Raw genomic sequence first — 23,078 nt, 5'->3', positions numbered from 1 at the left:
AGCCGGGGATCTTCTTCCAACAGAAGCGTTCAACAGGGTGGCGCTCAGACGGAAGCCTGGAAGGAGGACCCTGGAGGCCTTCACGTGTGCACCTGCTCAGGTGCAGAGAGGCGAGAGGCAGCGAGGACACCCAGGTCACCCTTGGTCCTCGGTCCTTCCCCCACATGGAAGCCCATGGAGCCTCGGAGCAGCTTTGCCCCATGAGCGCACCTGCCACGAGGCAGCCTGTGGCCGTGTCGGGAGTCGTGCAGAGGGCGTCCTGCTGCGGGGCTCAGCCCGGGGTCGCAGAGGCAGCCCCTTCCCCACGCCGGGCTCCCGCGTGCTCCTGCCCGGGATCCGCAGGCTGCGGGCTCCAGCCGTCCTCAGCACATTTCCGTCTGGCCTGTCGGAGGCCGGGTGCCTGGGACGCTGCAGGCGGGGGCAGCCGGGCTGGCGGGATGCTCCAGAACCTCCCGAGGGAGAGGAGGGTCCGTCCCCCTGGAGTTGCAGCCTCAGTGAAGGAGGATGGAGAGACGTCACGGGGGTGCTCGCTGCTCGACGGCTCCCGCTCTCAGAGGCCGCAGGGCTTGGGCCGGGATGGGCGGGGGGGCACGGAGGACGGTGGCGCTCCAGTCCTGCCACAGCTTCTCCTGATGGGCGACTCGGTGTCTGAGGATCCGGGGGGCGGACGGCAGGGCGGGGGGTGACCCACGGGGCTGGTCCACCCGGACGCATCGCTTCCGGAGTTACTGCAGCTTTTAGAACCCGGAGGGACAAGTGTTCCCCAAATGACACACTCTGCAAATCGAAAAGCTCCCGGTGGTTACTTACTGGGCCCCTGATAGTGTCGGACGAGCGTGGCCCGCGTGGATACCCATCGGTCTCTTTTTTATGCAGAAGAAATTCAAATTCAATTGTGTGTTACAATTACACGTGCATGGAAATCTGAGTCTCATGGGATTATCATGTTTGTAAACTTCCAGAACTTTGGAGTCGGGAGGGTTTTGGCATCATCTAGTTGGTAGAGAACCATTTTGACGTTCTTTCACGGAGGAAGCAAAAGTTCCTAAAAAATAGGCATTTTGAAGTTATGCATCTTCCAAAAATCAGTCAGGACTTCCATGATGGTCTGGAAAGAAATGCCTTAGTAGCTTTTTTCCCTTTTTTTTGAGGGGTGGCCTCTCCCTGTCCGTGAGACCGGAGCTGTTGTCCCGCGGAGTCTGTGGCCGAGCGGATGTCCCCGTGTTGTTAGAGGACCAGCTTCCCTCCCCTGAGGGCTCTAGTCCCCAAGCCCCCATCCCTGCCATGCAGACCTGTTGCCTAAAGCCCGAATGTTGAGGGTCCGGAGCACGTAGGTCGTGACCTCACCCCGTGTCAGGCAGGCCAGGCCTTTAACTTAGGTGGCCCTGTCTCCCCCCGACCCAGCGGGGGACAGGTACCCCGTGTCACCCCCATCCAGGGGTTTGGGTTTTTCAGGTGTGGGGAGACAGGGCGGGCCCTGCAGGCTGCTTTTGGTGGCCGCAGTCGCCCCATTCAGCATCCGAAGAACTGGGTGTCTGTGGTTCCTGGGGCCCGGTCGTGGTTGTCTTGTGACCTAACCAGGTGCCCGCCTCTCTTCTTTGGAATCCTGGTCCTCAGAATATGAGAAAAGGCACGGCCTCGGGGCACCTGGGCGCCTGGGTGGCTCTTGATTTGGGCTCAGGGTTGTGAGGTCGGGCCCCATGTGGGGCTGTGCTCTGGGTGTGGAGCCAGCTTGAGATCCCCTCTCTCCCTTTCCTCTGCCCCTCCCCTCTTGTGTGCCAGGACCCCCCCCCCCCAAAAAAAAAGAGAGAAAAAAAGAAGACTGATTCTCCGCAGAGCTTGTCACCTCCTCCCCCAGAGGGGTCGGCCTCTTTCCCTCAGTGGTGAGGGATGTAAGTCCTACCCAGGACTGAACGTCGTGATTATTCATCAGAAAAGACTTAGTTTCAGTTCAAGCTGATGTAGCTAAAGTGAAGGTGTTTGGGTGGTTTTGAGACGTTGTCAGAGCCTCCTGAGCCAAAACTGTGTCGGGGGCCTGGGTGGCTCAGGTAGTTAAGCATCGGAGCCTTCATCTCAGCTCAGGACTTGACCTCGGGGTCGTGAGTTCAAGTCCCACGTCGGGCTCCATGCTGGATGTGGAGCCTGAAGAGAGAGAGATCCAAATTTGATGCTTCTGCGAACCTGCTAGCCTCCCAGCCCTGGTGGCCCTGTGGGGTGTCTGTTTATGACATTTTTTGACATTTGACTTATTTATGACATTTATGTGGATTGGAACTGTCAGAAACATCCGAACCCGGGATGCAGGCCGCGGATGCAGCTCGCCATCCCAGCGCCGTGAGCGGTGGCGTCGTAGGCGAGGTTCCGGGCCCTTCTCTGACACGTGCCGCAGGACTGAGCTTCGCCCCAGGGAGCGAGCGGAAGCAGGGCTCACTCTCCTGACCTGGAGCCCATGCGCATCTGATGCGAGAGCACCCAGGAGACGGGTTTACTTTGCCGATTTCACCGGCAATCCTGGGAAAGCTCTGGAAGGCAGAGCAGCCTTAATGCTTTTGAGACTTAAACCCGGTGATCATACTCAGTTTTCAAATACAGAATTCCCGCATTTGGCACAAAACGTAACAGCTCCATCTGCCTTCGGCTCAGGGTGTGATCCCAAGGTCCTGGGATCGAGTCCCGCATCGGACTCCTGCATGGAGCCTGCTTCTCCCTCTGCCTGTGTCTCTGCCTCTCTCTCTGTGTGTCTCTTATGAATAAATAAAATCTTAAAAAAAAAAAAGAAACTTAACAGCTCCAAAGCATTTTTCGTGAGAAATAAGCGCCCCCCCCCCCCCCCAAGTGTCCTGGGCGTCACTTGCCAGTGGCGGGTCTGCAGTCGTAACGACCTGCAGGAAGCAGCCTGTGTGCGGGTTAGCCGGGTTAGTAGCACCACGTCACCCCCGTGGGGCTGCCGGGGTCAGGGAACCCACACCCCTCCTCCAGAGCCCCGGGGACCAGCGTTCTTACAGCTTCGGCCCTGGACCTGGGGGCTGACAGGGAAGGGAGGAGGCTGTGGGCCTTTTGCGAGGTCCCCGACGGACTGAGATGACGCGGGTCCGGGGCCGCCCATCCTCAGTACGTCATGCTTCCCTAGAGGTCTCCGGCTGCAGATTCCCGAGCTCTCTTTAGCTGCAAGGTCCCCGTCAGTGACGTGAGCTTCGTCGTACAAATAAGGGCCACGCTTTGAGGTGTTGGTCAGAAGGACTTGTGTCTGTGTCTGTTCTGTAAAGTGTCTAAATCCGAGCACAATTTTGCAGACCTTGCTTAATTTTTCTGACAAGATCCGAGTCACTTTCCCGACGATTACAGAACCGGATTTGCAGGCAGTCAAGGCAAATCCGAGGGGTTTCAGTGGTGTTGACGCCACCCATTCGCCCATGAAGGCAGAGGGAGAAGCAGGACTTGATCCCGGGACCCCAGGATCATGACCTGAGCCCGAGGCAGACGCTCCACCCCTGAGCCACCCAGGGGCCCCTAATCCAGCTTACGATTACAGTGGCTTTCTTCTCCGTGCTGTCCCCCAGTCACGCCAGGTGGGATGCCCTTCTCTGCAGGAGCACCTGACCTCTTCTTGGCGAGGTCCCGCGTTTACCGTGCAGCCCTGACCGGTCACCCATCCATCATCTCAGCGCCTGTGTCCTCCTGTGTGAGGTGCGACTGTCTCCTCACGGGTTTCGGAGCTGTCTGGGGCTCTGCGCAGATGGACCTTTGCTCTCGTCATCTGCTTGTGTTCACCCACCGCGGAGGGTGTCCCACCCGTCACTTCTGGGAAGGCGGGCATGGAAGGGTGGCGTGTGGTGTCCTCACAGAGCCCCTCGGTCTCTGTGACCCAAGGGCCGCTGTGGTTTCCCCGGGCGGTGGGTTTGCGATGGAGGCTGGGAGGCCCCTCTGCCCGTCGTCCCACTGGGTTAGCAGCCCCGTCCTGCACTTAGCACATGACCGCACACCTGTGCATCCACTGGGGCAGGAGCGGAGGCGCGACGCCCAGACCCCGGGGCTCACGCAGCTGGAAACTGAAGATCCGTGTCCAGCATCGCTCCTCTCCTTGCGGGGACTGAACCCCGTTCCCGGGGACCGTGCATCCGAGCTCAGGACCCGGGCTCTGGGTTGGCGCAGAGCGGAGCCCGGGGACTGACCTCACGCTTGGTCTGCGGGGCGAGCAGAGGCAGGGGGCCTGTCTGGGGGGACAGTTACCGTGTCTCCATGTGGATCGTTTGAGGATTCGATGCTCCTCGCAAAGCACCTAAGTGAGGAGTGTGGCCTTCAGCGAGGGTCCTCTGGAGATGTCGCTCGTGTTGGCAGGAGGCTGACCGGAGCACTTAGACGTAAGGCGCTGTGGATACTTGAATAGAATATTCCAAACAGGTCTGTTACCGAAGACTGGGAGTATAAAGTCAAAGGTCATTCTCCTGCAGAGGGTCAAGTCCAGACCCTGTCCCTAAAACCCTGAGGTTTGAAGTTATTCTCCGCTGCAGGCAGTTGGGATAGCTCTTTGGCCTGCCTCCCTCCTCCATTTTCCACCCATCCGTGTTCTAGGACAGATTCTTGCTATTTGTGTAGGAAATTTGTAGATTTGTAAACGGCAGAGAACGTACCAGGTGCAGCCTCCCGCTGGGAAGCTGGCCCTTAGGATCCAGCTGTGGCATTTTGAGGAACTGATTATATTGGTTACTTCACACAGTTGTGGGAGGTTCCCTCCTCCGGCTTCCAGAAAGTGAGATGCGACTCCTCGAAACTTCATTGCAATTTTCTCCCCAATTTCCCCCCTTGCGAACATCATAAAAAAGGATTAATCATGTAAAGAAAAGAGATGAGGGCAGTGGTTCTCAGCTTGAAGGACACCAGGGAGCTTAAAACAATGCTCGTGTGCCCAAGATTTTATTTTTGCTGGTCTGGGGTGCAGCACAGGCGCCTCAAGTGCCCCGGCCGGTTGGTGCTAGATCTCGGATGCAGGGTGCCTGGGGGCCACCCCCACTTTCTGATTTAGGGGGTCAGCATCTGGGCTGGAGCACCCGTATGTGTGCAGGTTTCCAGGTGACACCTGTGCTGTCCATCCAGGGACCCTAAGTTGAAAAGCAGAGGACTTCGGGGTTCTGGTTAAGAGCGTAGACTTCTGGACTGAGCTCCATCACATCCTCCATCACATCCTTGTCACCTCTGTCACCTTCCCATCTCTGGCCCCAGGACCTTGCCCACTGAACTTGATTTTACTCATGTCAACAGCAGGAATGATACTAGTGTGAGGAGGGTGCATGTGTGCATTTGCACACACACATCCCTACCTAGCCTGCTGCCCGGTCTACGTGAGCACTTGGGAATCATCTTCTTTATTTTCTTGTCTTGACAAGTTGAAATAATCAGATGCAAGAACATCCAAGTTCATGGCTTGCTTTCTGTAGGGGTGAAGGTGGAAGGAGTGTGGGTTGCAGTCTGTTTTCTCCCCAGTATTTTCTATCGTAACGATTTTTTATTTTATTATTTTTTTAAGATTTTATGTATTTATTCATGAGAGACAGAGAGAGAGAGAGGCAGAGACACAGGCAGAGACTCCATGCAGGGAGCCCGACGTGGGGCTCGATCCCTGGGTCTCCAGGACCACGCCCTCGGCTGAAGGCTGCACTAAACCGCTGAGCCACCTGGGCTGCCCAAGGATTTTTTTTTTAAGATTATTTTGATTTTGGCATATATTTGTGATAAAAGTTCTGATTCCATTGAAGTCTCCAAATTCATTTCTTTTTTTTTACCATCTATACAAAATTACCTTATGATTAATAAACACTGTATTCCTTTGCTTTTGTTTTGTATATGGAGTTATTATTTTTTGTTTTATTTTTTATTTTATTTTATTTTTTATTTATTTATTTATTTATTTATTTATTTATTTATTTATTTAGAGTTCTTGTTTTTAATGTAAGTCTCTTCTCAAAGCATAACGTCCGTTCATTTAGCGTGAGATCCCTGCCTGCAGATGTTTTGTTGTGCGGAGGGTAAAGGCCGGACCCTGGGCGTTAACCACACGTGGTCCGTGTGCTCTGCTTTTGGCACGAGCATCTTGCCTGGGCCTTCGCTTCACAGCCCTGTCCCCATGCTTGTCACCGCGCTTGACTTTTGTCCTATTCTTGTGTCTGTGCCCGCTCTGTCTCTGTCCCTCCCTTCTTGGCTCTCTTTCTAAAGCATTTCTATTCTGGTGTGCTTTGAGTATTTTTTTTTAATATTAAAATGTTTTGAATATTAGTTTGGAAAGAAGGGAATCAGATAGTTGACATTTATCGCTACACGTCCTCCATCTTCAGAATAAATTGCCTCTGTCTTGAATGCTGTCTTCATCGCCCAGTTTCTCTTTTCCCATTGACGTTTGAAGTAGTATTCGTTTCTTTTTAGGCTTTTCGTATGATTTAGAATGCGAATAGTCTGTTTTCAGCTCCGCGAGTGATTGTCTTAATATGTCCACAAACGTCGGTCAGATGCATCATTCCTGGTAAAACAGTGGGTCCCTGGCTTTTATGGAAGGTATAGCTTCCTTTTTAAAAAATCCCTCGGTGATTGATTTTTAAAACTTGCAGCTTTTGCTTGATTTTATTTTTAAATTCAGTGTTACTATGTAGCCTGTCCACCGGGAAGTTATGCTAGTTCGCCCCGCGAGCGTGCAGAGCCTTCTGGAGTCCCCACTGTGTGCTGTCCTGGCCGGACAACAAGGCATTTGCTAACAAGTGCAATAGGATTGATGTCAGGTGCTGGCTGTGAGCTAGCGCACTTCCTCCGCCGGGTGTCAGAAGCTGGCCGTCATCCGAGTGTCCTGAGAGGGGGGCAGTGAGGAGGGAGCAGGAAGCAGACGTGCTGGACAGTACGTGGCTCCCTGAGGAGACGTACTGGGTTTTCCCGCAGTATTAAATGCACATGTTGGATCTGTGGCCGAGTAAGAAGGGACAGAGTCCACCTTGCGTGGTGGGTGACCTCAGGGGTCCTGGAGATGGGTGGTCGCGTTAAGCGGAGGAGTCGTGTTTTTCTAAGAGTAGAGGTCAGAGGAGGTGACGCGCACGGGAGCTCAGGTGTTTGCCAGGGAATGTCTAAGCGGGCTGCTGCCCTAAGCCAGGAGAGGGGTGCGGGTGGGGAGAGGCAGGGGCAGAGGGGGCAGGGCCGTGGGCGCAGTCTCCATCCTGGCGGGCGGGCGTGCGGAGGAAGCCAGTGCACTTAGGGGCTGTAAGTCCAAACCTGAGCCCGGCCCTGTTTTCAGATCGTGGGTGGCCTCCCATCGTCGTCGTGCCGGGCATCAAGTTAGCAGGTCACGCGTGTTTAGTAAGGAAAACGGCACAGAAGAGGAAGCGTGAACGCTGGCAACACGGCCAGGCGTGAGGTGCCGGCTGTGTCCTGAGATGCAAGGGTCCTTCAGCGCGCCTGTCGGCGTCGTGGTCGAGGTTTCCAGTGTGCAGAGGCATCCCGATGGGAGGGCAGCTGAAGCCTGCCACAGACGTGCTTTGCAGTTGGTTGTGACGTGAAGAGAGGCCTGTGTGTGCCGGTCTTTGGAGTCTCAGGAAAAGCATTATTTGCTGCAGTGTTTTAAAATTTTAAGAGTCGTATCGTTTTAATTGGGTAGAAGTTGCCCTTAAAATGGAAAAACAAACATGCAACAAAAAAGAACACAACGTTGTTGAAGTTCAGCTGCTGGACCAGAAGTGTAAATATTGACGTTGTTGAGAAATACATTGGCTCTTGAATCATCAGCAAACTTTTGGCTTTGATCGGACTGGTTTTCTGAACTATAGTCTAATAAGGAAGGTGGTTCGCACTTCATGGTGAAGATTATTTAAATTCTTATTACAAGTTCAGAATTTATTAGAAGGAACAGACTCAGGGGTCCCTGGGTGGCTCAGCCCATTGAGCGACAGACTCTTAGTTTCAGCTCAGGTCACGATCTCGGGGTCATGGGATCCAGCCCTGCACTGGGCTCCGCGCTCACTGGGCATTCTGCTTCACTCTCTCTCTCCACCTCTATCCTTACTTACTCCCGTCCCTCACTTTCTAAAAATAAATAAAAGCTTTTTTTTTTTTAGCACCCCCAGGGCGTGATTCTGGGGATCCGGGATCGAGTCCCACGTCGGGCTCCCTGCATGGAGCCTGCTTTTCTCCCTCTGCCTGTGTCTGTGCCCCTCTCTCTGCATCTCTCATGAATAAATAAATAAAATCTTTAAAAAAAATTAAAAAAATAAAAAAGGAGGACAAACTCCAATATATTCCTTATAATGTCATCTGGCAATGGAGAAAATTTGTAATCAAAAAGACACCTGAATGCAGCACAGGGAGATGGCCCTGTCAGGAACCCTTTTAATTGAAGGAAGGAAAAGGACAGTGGTTATTGGTACAGTTTCTTAGTCATTTTGCAGCTGTTAATGAGAACACCCTTTTATTGTGGTAGGTATAAACATCTCGCTGCCTGTGGGCTTGTCTTCAGTGTATGGAGCACATCATTTCGATGTGATTTCATCCGCTGATTTTAAATATGGAACTCTTTGGAAAGTGGCACGGGATGTCCTCAAACCTGTCCTCTTGTAGGACACTTAGAAGTGAGGTTCGTTTTTGCTCAGGATCAGGTTGAGTTTCCACGAGAGCAGATAATGACAAGGGCTCTTACTCTGTCAGATATGGACAGGAAGGTGGGTTTTACGGGGGGCTTGTGGCGGGGGCTCCATTCCATCAGCCGGATGTTTGGGTTCTGCAGAGTCACATAACTGAGAGAGAGCATTGCTGATCAAGAGAAACCAAAATGGACAAGCCATCAGCAGGTTCCAAGGGGCAGAGTAAGTGATCGGGAAACGTGGTGGTTAAAAATTTTTTTTTTTTTTTGTACAAAAGTGAATTTGCGATCATTGCTTTACCCATCTTCAAGTTTGAGCATCCTAAGAAATTCTGCTGGATCTCATGGTTGTATTAAAAAACAATTTGGTGGGGGTGGGGTGGTGGTGCCTGGGTGGCCCTGTCAAGTTGAGCATCTGACTGTTGATTTGGGCCCAGGTCATGATCAGGGTCGTGGGATCAAGCCCTGCGTTGGGTTCCATGCTCAGTGCAGAGTCTGCATGGGATCCTCTCTCTCCCTTTGCCCCTCTTCCTGCACGCTCTCTGTCTCTCTCTCTCTCTAAGTGAATAAATAAAATCTTTAAAAATATTTAGCGAAAGTTGTTGAGTCTGTTAAAGGAAGCTCATTGAATAGCCATCCTTCTGATATTTAAGAAATGGGGAAAAATACATGAAACCTAAAATTTACTGTTTTAGCCTTTTGTAAGTGTGCAATTCTGTGGACGTCAGTACATTCACAAGATTGTGTGACCGTCAAGGCTGTCTTATTTCCAGAACTTTTTCCTCATCCCAAGCAGAAACTCTGTACCCACGTAGCCCCTGCTATCTTCTGCCTTTTGTTTCTATACTGGGCGCCTCGTGTAAGTGAGATCCTACAGTATTTGTGCCTTGACGACTGACTGGCTTCGCTTGGCATAAAGTCCCCTGTGTTGCAGCATGGATCAAAACGATGTTCCTTTTTAAGGCTGCATAATAGTCCATGGCATGGAGGTCTGTACTCTGCTTACCTGTTCATTTGTTGATGGACACTTGGGTTATTTATAGTCTGGTTATCGTACGCATGCCACTGCGCATGGGTGTATGTGAGTCCTTGCTTTCACCTCTTTTAGGGTATATGCCTAGAAATACCATTTCTGGAACTTATGTTAATTCTCTATTTGATTTTTTGAAGAGTTATTACCATTTGCCACAGACACTGCACCATTTTACATTCTCACCAGCCATATAGAAGGGTTTCAGTTTCTCCCCATCTGCACCAACACTTGATTTTGTGTGGCATCCTATGGTGGTTCGGTGTGCGTGTAATGACTAGCGATGTGGGGCATCTTTTCTTGTGTTTATTGGTCATTTTCATGTCTTCCTTGGAGAAGTGTCTAGTCAAGTCCTTTGGCCATTTTTGAAGTTGGTGGTCTGTTTTCTTATTGTTGAGTTGCAGGTGTTCTTTATGTATTCTGGATATTAATCCCTTATCAAATAAATGATTCATAACTCTTTTGTCCTCCTCTGTGGGTTTTTTTCACTCCCTCGATTGTATCCTTTGCACAAATGTTTTTAATTTTGATGAAGTCCAGTTTGTCTTTCGTCGTTGCCCGTGCCTTTGGTATCCTATCGTGGAAGTCATTTTCAGGTCCAGCATCATGAAAACTTTCCCCTGGGTTTTCTTCTAAGAGTTTTATACTTTTAATTCTTATATTTAGGTCTTTGATTCATTTGAATTCGTGTTTATTGATAGTATGAGTCAAAAGTTCAACCTCATTGTTTTGCATGTGGCTGTCCAATTTTCCCAAAACCATGTATTGAAAAGACTGTCCTTTCCCCCATTGAATGGTCCTGGCACCTTTGTTGAAAATCAGCCCATCATTATATATGAGGTCTATGTATGTGCTCTGTGTTCTAGTCCACTAGTCTGTATGGCTGTCCTTAAGTTTTATAGTAAGTTTTACAGTTGGGCAATGTGAGTCCTCCAATTTTGTTCTTTTTCAAGACTTTTTTTTTTTAAAGTTATTTGGAGTCCTGTGAGAGTCTATGTAAATTTTAGAAAGCTTTTATTGACCAATGGGAGTTTATGAGGGATTGCATTGAATCTGTAGGTTGCTTTGGGTATTATCATCATCTGAACAGTATTAAATATGCCAAGCCCTGAACACAGGGTGCTTTTCTTCCTTATATCTTCTTTATATTCTTACAGCACCATCTGTATTAGCGCACAAGTCTTTTGTCTCCAATTTATTCCTAATTGTGATTCTTGAACAGTCTTCTTAATCTCCTTTTCAGATTTTTTTTTCGTTTTCAGATTTTTTGTTGTTAGAGTGTAGAAGCACAACTGATTTTAGGTTACCGATCTTACATCCCGCAACTTTAATGCATTTATTTGTTAGCTTTAGACTGTGTGCGTGTCTTTGGAGTCTCTAGGATCTTCCGTGGGTAAGATCATGTCATCTGTGGACAGAGATCGTATTAGTTGCTTTCCGATTTGGGTGCCTTTTAATTTCGTTTTCTTGTTCTATTGCTCTAGCTAGAACTTCCAATGCACTGTGGAGTAGAAGAGACAAAAGCTGGCATCCAGTGCCTTGTTTCTGGTCTTTGTATCTTTCACCATTAAATACAATGTTAGCTTTGGGTTTGATACTTTATTTTTTTAATTTATTTTTTAAGATATTATTTATTTATTCATGAGAGGCACAGAGGGAGAGGCAGAGACACAGGCAGAGGGAGAAGCAGGCTCCCTGCAGGAAGCCTGACTCAGGACTCGATCCCAGGACCCCAGGATCACGCCCTGGGCCGAAGTCAGGCGCTCAACCACTGAGCTACCCAGGCATCCCATGGGTTTGATACATTCCACTGGAGGCCAGAGTTACTCTGATTTTTTTTTTTTTTTTTTTTACCGTATCTAACTATAGTTTTCTTGTCCCAGCGGGACCTACTCAACAGGGCTTATGGGATGTGTATTTTCCTGGCTGAGAAGCAATCTCACTTGGAAAATACTTTCAAAGGTCATATTTAGGTAATAAAGTTGGCATGTTTATGTGATACTTTTGGCACTCCAGCACCCATTAAATGTGAAGCTTTGGGGGAAAGTAACATGTTTCCACATGTTGAACACATCCAAGGGTTCCGGAGACATGCAAGGCAGGGCAAGCAGCGCACACAGAGTGAGCCGGGAGGAGTGTGGGAGATAGTAGCAGGAGGCACGGGCAGCAGGGCAGCCTTTAGTATGGGTGCGAAGAGGGTCCTTACGTGGCCAGGAGGGCCCGTTCTCTGCAGCAGGAAGGGGGAGCCAGCAGGATGTTAACACAAGCCTACGGGGATGTGGGTGACGGGGAGAAAACCAGCATCCCTGGAAAGTGAGGCTGCAGTCTGACGAGTGGAAGCTGTGTTTGGAGAAAGGCTGGGGGCTGGCAGGTTGTCCACGCAGCGTCCTCATACCCATGCGGGCACAGAGGGTCCTACAGCAGGCATCACGGTGGGGTCCTGGGAGCTGGTCACGGCTGATTGGGGTGTATATGTCAGGGTCCTTCAGAGAAACCCAACACATATTGTATGTATAGAGATTTATTTTAAGGAATTAGCTCATGCGATTGTAGGGGCTGACAAGTCTGAATGAAGTCCGTGGTGCAGGCGGGCAATCCACAGACTCAGGCTGGAGCCTGCTACAGCCTTGAGGCCTGGTCCCTTCTCTGGGAAACCTCAGTCTTTGCTCTTAGGCCTTCAACAGATTGTACGAGGCCCATGCCTGTTACAGAGGGTGATCACCTCTACTCAAGTCCCGTGACTGCAGATCGCTTCTTAATCACTTACCTACTTCTACAGAGTACTTTTATTTATTTATTTATCTATTCGCGATTTATTTATTTATGTTAGGGAGAGAGAGTGAGTACGGGAGTGGGTGCATAGTGGGGGTGGGGAGAGGGAGAGGGAGAGGGAGAGGCTCTTAAGCAGACTCCATGCTCAACACAGAGCGGGACCTGGGGCTCGATCCCACCACCCTGGGATCAGGACCTGAGCCGAAACCAAGAGTCTGGTGCTTAACCGACCTTGGTGCCCCACAGAGGACTGCTAGGACCACCTCTAGGTGGGCTGGTAGTAAGTGTTACAGAATGAGGCCGCGTCTGTCCCTTTTAGCTGAAATGACGGGTTAGTAGTGTTTCAGTATCTTGGGTCGGAATTAGTTTTCTAGCGCCACCATAACAAAATAGTACCGACTGCTTGGCGTAGATACATTGATTTTCTCATGGCTCCGGAGGCCAAAGTCCGCGCTCGAGGTGTGGGCAGGGCTGGCTCCTCCCGAGGCCTCTCTCCTCCCCGTGTCTCCCCATGGCCGTCTGTCTGCGTGTCTGTGTCCGGATCTCTCCTTACACCAGATCAGGGCCCACGCTAACGTCTCATTTGAATCTAATCCCCTCTTTAAAGACCCCCCACCTCCAAATTCAGCCACAGTGAGCATTCTGAGTATTAGGGCTTCAACCTCGGAATTTGGGGGAACCCATTTCACCCCATAAACGGGCCTTACATTGATTGCTTTGCCGTTTTGATCGATGCAATGAATATCCTCACTCTGTCTCCCGTCGGATTATAAGTCTCCCCTGGGAAGCTCCTGTGAGTCGTGGTTTTGGGATTCTAGAAACAGACTGTCGGGGTGGAGAGCCTCTGCCGCAGGAGAGAGGGAGCGAGGCGTCGGGCTCAGGTAGGGCAGGTGGGGTTCCCCCCGCGGCTGGGTGCCCTCCGCAGCCCGAGTTCTGTGCTGACCTGGAGGCTGCCGTTCCACTGCCGTGTTGGCCCGGTCTCTCTGGGGGCTGTTGTCGGGATTTCTGGGATTGGGCTCCCAGGGATTGAGTTTTTGCCGACTTCATTCCGGCCTCACTGCTCCCAGCCTCCGGTGTATCGTGTCCTGTAGTGTTTCTTCCGTTCTCCTTCTTAATTTCATTAAGAGAAGCGAGCCCCTTGCTGAATTCTAGTTTTTCCCATAGTAAAGGGCCGTTGGGGAGCTGAGCCCTTCTCGGCCCCAAGCGGAGGAGCAGGACGTCCTTGCTCCCTCGTTGTAGGGGTTCCAGGTATCGATCGCTGCGTCGATCCTCTGGAAGGCGGCCTCGGAGGAGAGCCTGTGTCCTGGAGCACCGGGGTGCCCGCCTGTACCCGGGCCTCCGCCGGGCCGGGGTTTTTGGGGGGGGGGGGTGGTCCTGCTGGCAGCGGCCCCGGACATGGTGGGGTGGCCGTCCTGGACTTGTGTCGTTTTCTTCCCACTCTAATGGGGCAACACTGGTGACCACCAGGGCCCCCTGTTGTGAAACCTGCGTTGCTTGGATTCAGATGCCGAGAGCGAAGCGGGGGCCCGGCCACACTTGGTGTGGGCGCTGGGGCACAGTGGACGCACAGGTCACATGGGGGGAGCGAGACCAGGAAGGGGCATTTACGGTTCTGGGTAGCAGGTGGAGAGATGGCTGTAAGTCCAGCGTGGGGCCCGGGAGCCCAGAGGGGCCACTGACTGGGCCATCTTGGAGCGGTGGTGATGGGCGAGAGGCAGCCTGAGGGGGCTTCCTGGAGGAGGTGATCCCTGAGCTCAGTCCTACAGGGTGTAGTAAGTCGGCTGGTGGTGGAGCTGGAAAGACAGCGGCAAGTACAGAAGTTCGGGAAGGCCTCTCGTGGCCAGAAATGATGACTCATTCAGGGGGGCTGGGCCAGAGAGGAGCCGAGGGTCCAGGGCCTGCGCCTCTGGGATTGATGACGCTGGGGAGTGTTAGTTGCTGCCGTTCCTGAGATGTTTGCGCGTCTGACGGTTTGCAGAGAAGACGCGGCCACTGTCCCTGGGTCCACACTGCTCTCTGCTTGCTCGCAGAGTAGAGGAAGCATGTGTCTCGGAGGAGCTCCCTTCATGGAAGTTGGGCAGAGCTCTTTATGTGTGTTCAGAGGCAGCGGGGACCCAGCCCGGGTCCAGGCCGACCTGCTGGTCGCCCGTCGCCCCAGCCCCTGTCCTCTGCAGCAGAAGGGAGGGGGCCTTTGTCACACCCCGCCGGGACGCTCATTGCCTGCTCTGGGTGCGTCGGGCGTGCGGGTGGCCCCCCAGTAGATCGCAGGAGGGAAGACGGGGCCTCGCTCCTGCCTGCTAGGAGCTCGCTGCAGGAACTGCTGGGCTTTCTGATGAAGCCGCTGTTAGCCTTCACGGGTTCAGAAGTCGGTTTCTGGGGCTGTTGCTCTCAGAGGTGGTTGCCACGGGACCTTCGGGGAGCAGCTGATGGGGGCGGTTGGATGCCCGTGACGGCGCTGGATCTTGACTGTGGCCCAGGGACCCAGCGCCTCCTCGGGGCCTAGTTGCAATAGGGCTGAAACCATGTTCGCCCAAGGAAGGTAAAGTCTTCGGGGGTGTTAACGTTGTAACGAGGGCAGGAGCCCAGGTCCCTGGGAGCCCCTGAGGGGACGAGCGAGTGGTCAGAGCCGTGGCCAGCGTCCCCCTGGCGTCTGTGACAGCCCCACAGGCCCGGGACCACACGGACACCCCCCCGGGGCTCTGGAGCCTGTGCTTGTGTCAGAGGGAAGGCTGGGCCCCGTGAGCAGACGTCCTGACCGGGTGCCCCACGGCCTGAGCCCTGTCCAGGGGCTGCCCGCTGGGACGGGTCGCTTGCAGTCAAGTGGTGAGCAGCGAACTCGTCCTCTGGTCTGGCTCTGACGGTCTGTCTTTGTTGCAGGTGCTGAGGAGCGGTAAATGTAGCTCGAAGAAGGAACCCATGGCTTTGGCTGGCTGCCCAGATTCCTTCTTGCACCACCCGTACTACCAGGTAGGCGTGAGCGTGGACGGCTGCCGCCAGCACGTGGTGGTGGCCGAGGGCCCGCGCGCAGGCGTAGCTCGTGACCGGCGGGTCCCCATGGGAGGGTGTGCGCTGGGGCTGTTGGCACGGCCCGCAGGGTCCCCGCGTGTCTCCCACGGTTTGCTTTGCTTGGGAGGCCTCATCGCATGTCCTCTCTTTGTCTGTGGCATCTTTGAGACGGTTGTTGTCATCGTCGCTGTGCGGTGTTGCCTCGGAGGCACGGGAGGCGGCGTCGGGAAGGAGCAGGCTCTGGGGCTGTTGCCTGCTGGGCCCCAAAGCTGCGGGTGGCACGTTGCAGCGGTAGCTTGGAGAGTGTCCGTGCAGACACAGCACCCGGGGAGAGGAGTGGGGACAGGGAGGTCTCTTGGCTTAGGCGTGGCTTGCCTTTCAGACACGCAGTCCTCCCTCAGATAATGGGGGGGGGGGTGTTTGTGCAGGACGAGCTCAGACCCGCTCCTCCGGGGTCTCGAGCTCCTCTCCGTGGGCTGCTGGGTGGGTTTCCCTGGGACGCTTCTCATCTTCTCAACCACGTTTGTGTTTGAACTTTTACTTTTCAATCTGGAGGGGTGTCCCTGAAGGAATGCACAGCCAGGCCTGGTCCGTCTTTTTTTTTTTTTTTTAAGATTTTATTTCTTAGAGGGAGAGAATGAGAGAGAGAGAGAAAGCAGGCACGTGAACAGAGGGCAGAGGGAGAAGCAGACGTCCCCCTGAGCAGGGACGCACACACCCCGTCCCTGGGACTCGATCCCAGGACCCGAGCGGAAGGCAGACGCTTCACCGACCGAGCCCCCCGGGGGCCCCAGGCTTGTCCATCTTTATCAACCCCTCCAGGTCTCCCAGTACTCACGGTCGCTCTCTCGGCCTCTCTCTCCAGCAGAGCTCCCAGGTTTGAGGTCCTTCCGCGTGCCCTCCCCTCGCTCTGACGTTTGCCGATGTCTGCACTTGTTTTCCCCGCCCTGAACCTGTCAAGTCCACCCTCGGCGATAGTGATGAGCGTTTGCTTGCGCATCACGGTGCTGAGATTCCTTTTTAGTGGTTTTGGGCACGGAGGGAACGTGAGCCTTTAGAGAGGCTGAAAGCTAGGGATGCCATTCGGTGCCACCACTGAGTTGGAGAGAAGGCCGCCGTCGGTCACAAGCCCGAGAAGAGTGCCGCTGCCCTCGCAGAGCTGCCACGGGTGCTGGCGGCAGCGTCGTTCAGCGGGCGAGCTCCGCGTCAGGCCCCCTGCCTTCCGGTGCTCGCGTCCCGGTTCGGAAAGGGGCCTCACCCTGTTGAGCCAAGCTCTGGGCTGCATCCACGGGGCGTGGGTCCCGCTCCCTGGTGGCCACTTAGCTGCGGCCCGTTGTCTGGGTCCAGCCTGTGCGCAGCTCCTGACCTGCTGCCTTGCACTTCACACCGTCACTCCCAGAGGGAGGGGACCAGGGCGCGACGAGGGAAACCACAGCTGGGGGGGAAGGGTGGTCAGCCTGGAAGTCAGTGAGCACAGTCCTGTCCCGCGGGCTGCAGAGTGGAGAGGCCTGATGGAGGGCAGGCTTGATGGCACACGCGCAGGCCCTTTTGCCACCGCCCGCTCCTCGCCACCCCCCCGCCCCGTCTTCAGTTTCCTGCCGGGCAGACGGACAGGGAACAGACACGGAGGGACGATTGCCTCCCCGCACAGACGGGCTGGCCGTGTGTCTTTGCTGACTCAGTGGCCCAAGGCCGCGCTGCAGGAGCCAGGGAGCGGTGGGCGAGTGCGGGGTGGGCAGCCCAGCCCCACGCCGTCCCCCCCGGAGGAAATGCTCGGTCACGCCATTTGGTGGCCTTTGATGGCACAGTCTTCCTCCTGTAAAAACCCAGCAGCCAGACTTGGCAGCTCGCATCCGCCGTTCCTGGAAAATCAGATGACAGTTCCAGAATTTCTCAGAAAATGGGATGATTTACAGTGAGTCCCAGTCTTGAGCAATCTGCAATTACAGCAATTAGAGAAATCTCCCAAGTCTTTATAGAGAAGAGTTTCTTCTGATCTTCAGCGTACGAATGGTTTTCTGATCCTAGCCGCTCCCCCCCCCGGAGCTGGGGCTTGGGTGCCTTACAGGGCTCGGTCACCGAGTTGCTGAGATGTAGAGTTTTTTTATGGACACAGAAGCACCCAAATTAGCATGTGCATTAAATTACTGTGCTTTCCGCTGTAGGGACAGAGCCAGCACGTGGGCGGGACGGGCCCCGGGGCTGGTGGAACAGGGGACAGACAGCCACACTTCTAAGACGCAGGTTTTTCCTTTCAAATATGATGCCCTAGTTCTGCGGCCTTGATGGGGACGGGGGGCAGTCACGTAACACCCCCAAAGCTCAGTTTCCCTGCTGGTAAAAAAGGGTGAATGGTGTCCAGGTTACGGGGGGATTGGAGCACCCGCACGGAAGTCACCCGGCCCGGGCCTGGCCGTGTCTCGGATAGTTCCCTCTCATCCTTCGGTGCTCGACTGTGCCGGACGAGGCATCGGGGCCGGGGGGACAGCCTTGCACAAGGCAACCTGATTCCTGGGGCTCGTGAGTCCCGGTGGGGGGAGGCAGACGTGGGACAGCTGGCAAATAAGATGATGAGGCAGGAGGGAGGGAGAGGAGGTCAGGGTGGCCTCCCTGGAGGAAGTGCCCGGGGCAGGACTGGGCAGGACACTCTCCATGGAGGACGGAGGAGGAGTAGAAGCCTGGTCTGGGGGGGCGGGGCCGGAGGTGAGACTTTGCTCAATGAGGAAATGGGGGCGGTTAGAAATAGAGACCACCGTCTGCCCATCGTCTGCAATTTTATTTTTGTTTATTTATTTTTTAAAGATTTTATTTATTTATTCATGAGAGACACACAGAGAGAGAGGCAGAGAGACAGGCAGAGGGAGAAGCAGGCTCCATGTAAGGAGCCCAACGCAGGACTCAATCCTGGGACCCTGAGGTCACGCCCTGGGCTGAATGCGGCGCTAACCGCTGGGCCACCCGGGCATCCCTCGGCTGCAATTATAAAACCTCAAAAGCTCAAGACTTGAGAAGTATTCTCATTTCTCACGTCACAGCAGACCCCGCCTCCACGTGTTCAGGGCACAGTCGCTCCGTTACCAGGCCACCCTGCATCCTGCATGTGCTCGCTCAAACCCAAAGAGTCCTTCATTCCCACTGCACGCAGCCTCCAGGGCTCCGAGGAAGGGACTACGCCCCTGTTACGAGGCCCATTTTATTTACTTACTATAAACAAAAGCCGCGTTTGTTACCCTTAAGAAAAATACACAAAGCAGGAGGCGTGATGGCTTCAGGTTAAAACGTGGGAGTGGAGCGTGGACTGATGCTTCGGCGGCCGGACGCTCGGATGTGAACGTGCCGCAGCTTGTCAGGCCTACTGTCGAATTTCCAAGTATTCACGCGAGAATCGAACTTTACCTTTATAGTTTTGGTTCTTGAGTTCTGAGTCCAAAGCACGGATGCTCGTGCTGGACATCAGACGTCTGAGGAGCGGTCCGTGTGATCCCAGCCGCCCGACGCCTGCTTACCTGCCGCCGGGCGGCCTTCTGAGAGCGGTTTCTGCCTTCTGTCCAGCGCCCCTGCTGTCGCTCCGCTGCATTTCAGCCCCAATTTCCCCAGGCCTGGAACCTTCCCTCCCAGCTCCGGTGCTGGCTGGCCCCCTGCCTGCTTTTGTAAATGAAGTTTTCTGGGAGCACGGCCAGGAGCACAGCCGGGATCATAGCCGGGAGCACGACCGGGAGCACAGCTGGGAGCATAGTTGGGAGCACTGCCGGTATCACAGCCAGGAGCACTGCCAGGAGCACTGCCGGTATCACAGCCCGTATCACAGCCCGTATCACGGCCAGGAGCACGGTCCAGAGCACAGCCGGGAGCACCACCTGGAACACTGCCGGGAGCACAGCCCGGAGCATCGCTGGGAACATAGCCGCTGCTCTGCTCACACCTGCGCTGGCTGCTTTGGACTCCGCGGCTGCCCTCCGCCCTTCGCAGTTGGACGCGCTGTTCCAGCGAGCGCTGCGGGCGGCGGGGCGAGGCCAGAGCGGGCCTCCTTGCGTCCCCGACTCGTCCGACCCGTGGCTCAGGGCGGGGTCGTGGCCCAGAGCCCGAGGTTGGGCCTTCGCTGGCCGAGGGAGGTGTTCGCGGCGTCTGCAGATGTGTGGGCGCAGCCGGATTCCTGCATCTTCTGGCAGCGTCTGCAGGACCTGGGTGAGGACAATACCCCCCCCCCAGAGTCTTCATGTGGGATCGGTCCCTAGAAATGACTTCCGTTCCCAGAGCCCATCACCACCGTCTGTGTTTTTAGCCAGAGAGGGATCCTGTAGCTTCTTCGCTTTTAGCCTTGCGCAGCCGTGTCTTGGCAGCAGGACGTGTCCACCGGGCTCCCTTTCCCTCCAGAGGTTTGTGGCTGGAGACTCCTGCTCCCCGTGACTCTGCCCCTCGAGGGGAAGGACACACAGGTCCTCCGTCCCGGCCCTCGCATGCCGAGAGCACCCGGGCCGCTAGGACGTCTACCTGGAAGCGCCTTTGCAGAGCGCGCCCAGGGTGCATTCTGAGTCTCCTAACAATGGGGAGACCTTGACAGGGGCTTCGTGAGGCAGAGGAGCCGATTTGGACTCGCTGCAGCGTACCGTGAGCTCGCGTCCGTGTCTGCCTGGCGGGTGTACAACGTCGCCTTGGGGCGGCGGCGCCGTAGGGCGCGCAGCTCTAGAAGAGCCTCATGATGGGACCCGTCACTGTTGTGGGCCGATGGGTGCTGCTCCCCGATGTCCTGGAGCGAGGACGTTGCCTCTGGAAGCAGGGTTAGGGGACCATGCGCATGTGAGGTCCCAGTCTTCTCGACTGTTTGAAATCACTGCAGCGTGTTCACGTAAAAACAGATGGCGTTTGGTTTGCGAAGCCCGTCCGCGTCCTGCCCTGGTGAGCCGCCCCTGCCCGGTCCGGTGGGCCGGTGCCCGCGCAGTGGCTGGTGCTGGTAGGCGGCGCGGCCGCACCGTCAGTGTAGGCGGAATCCGCTGCAGACGCTCTTCCTTGCGCGCAGGGAGTCGCGTGGCTGCCTCACGAGTGACAGGTGGACCGTGGCGGGATGCAGGGACCCCAGAGACCCACCTGCTTCGCCTCCCAGCCGCGGCGGGACAGACAGGTGCCACGGCAGCTGGGGGCCCGCGGACCCTGCACCCTCCCTGGCACACCATGTGGGCTCCTGCAGCCCCAAGCTCACGACTCCGGGCGGTGGTGGGTGGCGGGTCATGGGGAAACCCCCTACGCAGTGCGCTGCCGTCTTGGGGTTAGTCAGGCGGTGCGGCCGCCAGGCTCTCGTCCACTTTGCAGGCTCCCCGGCCCCCAGGAGGAAGCCCCGCCTCGTTCCGTCCCTGGCGTTTGTCGCTGCGCATGGGCCCTGAGACGGAGGCGGGAGGGGACTGCGGGGTGACCTCGCTTCAGTTCTCTGGCGCCTGCGATGCAACGTTTCCTTGGCGTCCTCCAATTCTGCATTTATCATCATTTTTATTTTGATCCCGAAGCCCTGAGATGGAGGGCCAACGTGATGACAGGAGCCCGCCCGCCTTCCTGTGAGGCGTGGGCTGGTGGGAAGATGCTGGTGCGCGAGGACGTCCAACCAGGCGGGGTCTGAGCACGGAGATGCTCTAAGTCAGTAAATACACGCTAAAAAAACGTTAAGCGTATATTTGACTTTTGATTAGAGAAAAGGGACGGGCTCCTTTTGGCCCGTGCGTCCTCTTCCCCGCCAGCGCGGCATCGGCTCGACGGCGTCCTTGCAGGCGTGGGCTTGACGTCTGCCGGAGAAAATAATTCTAGAATCACTCAGAGACCAAGTAGCCGCGTTTGTTGTGTCTTTCTGTCTTGGAGGAGTCGTCCACCCTTCAGGCGGGTCTGGTCGGGTGGGAGCTGGGGGTCCGGGGCCAGGGGGGCCGTCCTGCTCTTTCAGGACGTGAGGGTCCCTCCAGCCGTTGGAGCCCAAGGTGGGCTTCCCTGTGGGGAGCGGGTCCCGCAGACGGGCCTCCCCGAGGGGGCCGCGTCCTCGCCCGCCCACGGGCCGTGGAGAACTCGGGGCGACGCGTGTAGAGACCATACAGCCGCGTGAGTGTGGACTCAGTGCCGGACACGTGGCTGTGCATTTTCATTGTCGTACTGCTTCCCGCCTGCCGTGTCTTACGCACAGCGGCCATGCCAGGCGGGCTGGTCCCGTGGTGCCGGCAGACGCAGCCTCCCCCGGTTGGGTTGCGTGGTGCTGGCCCAGCCCCCTCGGGAGGCCCGGGCCACATGCCTGGTTTGCACAGGCTACCGTGTGGGCCTTGGACGCGGGACGCTTGCCCAGGGATGTCCAGCGGTGAACCTGCGGGGGCACCGAGCCCGCCCCGGGTCCTGCCTCCGCCATCGGGTGTCAGCGGCCCACTGTCTGCATCTCATGCCTGCGGCCTGAGGCTCGGGGCTCCACGTCGGGGGCTTCGCTCTGGACTCCCCAGCGGGACCCCCCTCCCGCCTCCAGAGGCTCGACCTTGAGCAGTGGTCGGTCCTGACTGCCCCACAGGCACCTGTCGCGGGGCCACACAGTGAGGGGACAGGCCGACCTGGTTTTCGTCTGATGCTTGAGCTTCACTTTAGTGAAATGGGAGCCACGGGGCCGGGGTAAGGGGACGCGGGGACCCCTGGGACCCCAGCCCACCTGCTGGCCCCTGATGCCCGAGTCTCTGGCAGGAGGAGGTGGCCGAGGAGGCTGTGGTGCATTTGTTTCTAAGATGCGAGCGGACCCTGTCGCAGCATCTCGTGTGGCTCCTGGGGCGGCGAGGCAGGGACTGGGGTCCTCCTGGCGGTGGCCGTCGTGGGGCGAGCGCGCAGCCACGGAGCAAGAAGGCACCTTCTGGGCGTCAGCCTTGTGGAGCGGCCACGCGTCCTCATGGGCCGGCCCCCCTCCCGCGGTCCGCAGATGACGCCTGAGGCCATTGCTCCTGAGGGGTCATCGCTTCCCTGTCACCTGGGTCCCTTTCCAAAGAGGAAGCCGAAGCCATACACGTCCGTCCGACGGGCCTAGTGCAGGCTGCACGTGGTGCCAGCCTCCCCGGGGCTTCCCTGCCGCGCGTGGCTCCTGTTCACGCGAGCTTCCCCCAGGGTTGTGGGGGGGCTGCTGTGGTTTGAGCCGGTCTCCTGGGCCTGGTGCTTGGGGTGAGTGCATAGGATCCTCCCGGGGGCGGGCGGCCCGGCAGCTCCTGCGCTGCGAGGGGCAAGGGGGATCTGGAGAAGGGGTCCCGACGGCTCGTTGCCCACAAGGCGCAGTCAGGGGTTGCGGACGAGCCCCCGGGGACACTGCGGGTTGGACAGGCAGGCAGAGGTGGCCGTGGAAACAGAAGCCGCGGTGCAGGGGCCCGTCACCCCGGCTGACCCGGAGCCACCCGGCAGGGAGCCTGCAGCCCCTCTCGCCCCGCGCCCTCCTGGTCCGCGGGGACGCGCTGTCCGACGGCTCCGACGTCCGCGCCTTTGCTCCAGGCGGTTCCTCTGGTGTCGCCCCGACACTGCCTCGCCCCCTGGAGCCGTGTGCGTCCCATCTCCACCGGCCACGGTCCGTCCCCATTGTTCCCCGTCCCCCCGTGTGGCCTTGAGGACACAGGGCAGGCGTGTTCGCTGTGTGCTGGACCCTCTGCGGGGTCGCGATGTCAGGCTGGCCTGGCA

At 56.1% G+C, this 23,078-nt stretch overlaps 1 protein-coding gene across 3 annotated transcripts in view; it reads left to right on the top strand.

Annotated features, from left to right (window-relative positions):
* Positions 1-23,078, top strand: part of GRB10 (growth factor receptor bound protein 10) — a 156,638-nt gene that overhangs the window by 38,042 nt on the left and 95,518 nt on the right. For all 3 annotated transcript variants that reach the window (XM_025449607.3, XM_035701512.2, XM_025449610.3), the window contains one exon: positions 15,288-15,377. In XM_025449607.3, coding sequence (XP_025305392.1) covers positions 15,327-15,377 — 51 coding nt within the window. In that variant the 5' untranslated portion in view covers positions 15,288-15,326. Of the gene's footprint in view, positions 1-15,287; positions 15,378-23,078 lie in introns of those variants that run through there.

This window comes from Canis lupus, chromosome 18 (genome assembly GCF_003254725.2).
Source record: "Canis lupus dingo isolate Sandy chromosome 18, ASM325472v2, whole genome shotgun sequence".
In the NCBI taxonomy this organism is placed as follows: domain Eukaryota; kingdom Metazoa; phylum Chordata; class Mammalia; order Carnivora; family Canidae; genus Canis; species Canis lupus.
The sequence above is the reverse complement of the archived record's forward strand: the minus strand, read 5'-3'. Positions and strand labels throughout refer to the sequence as shown.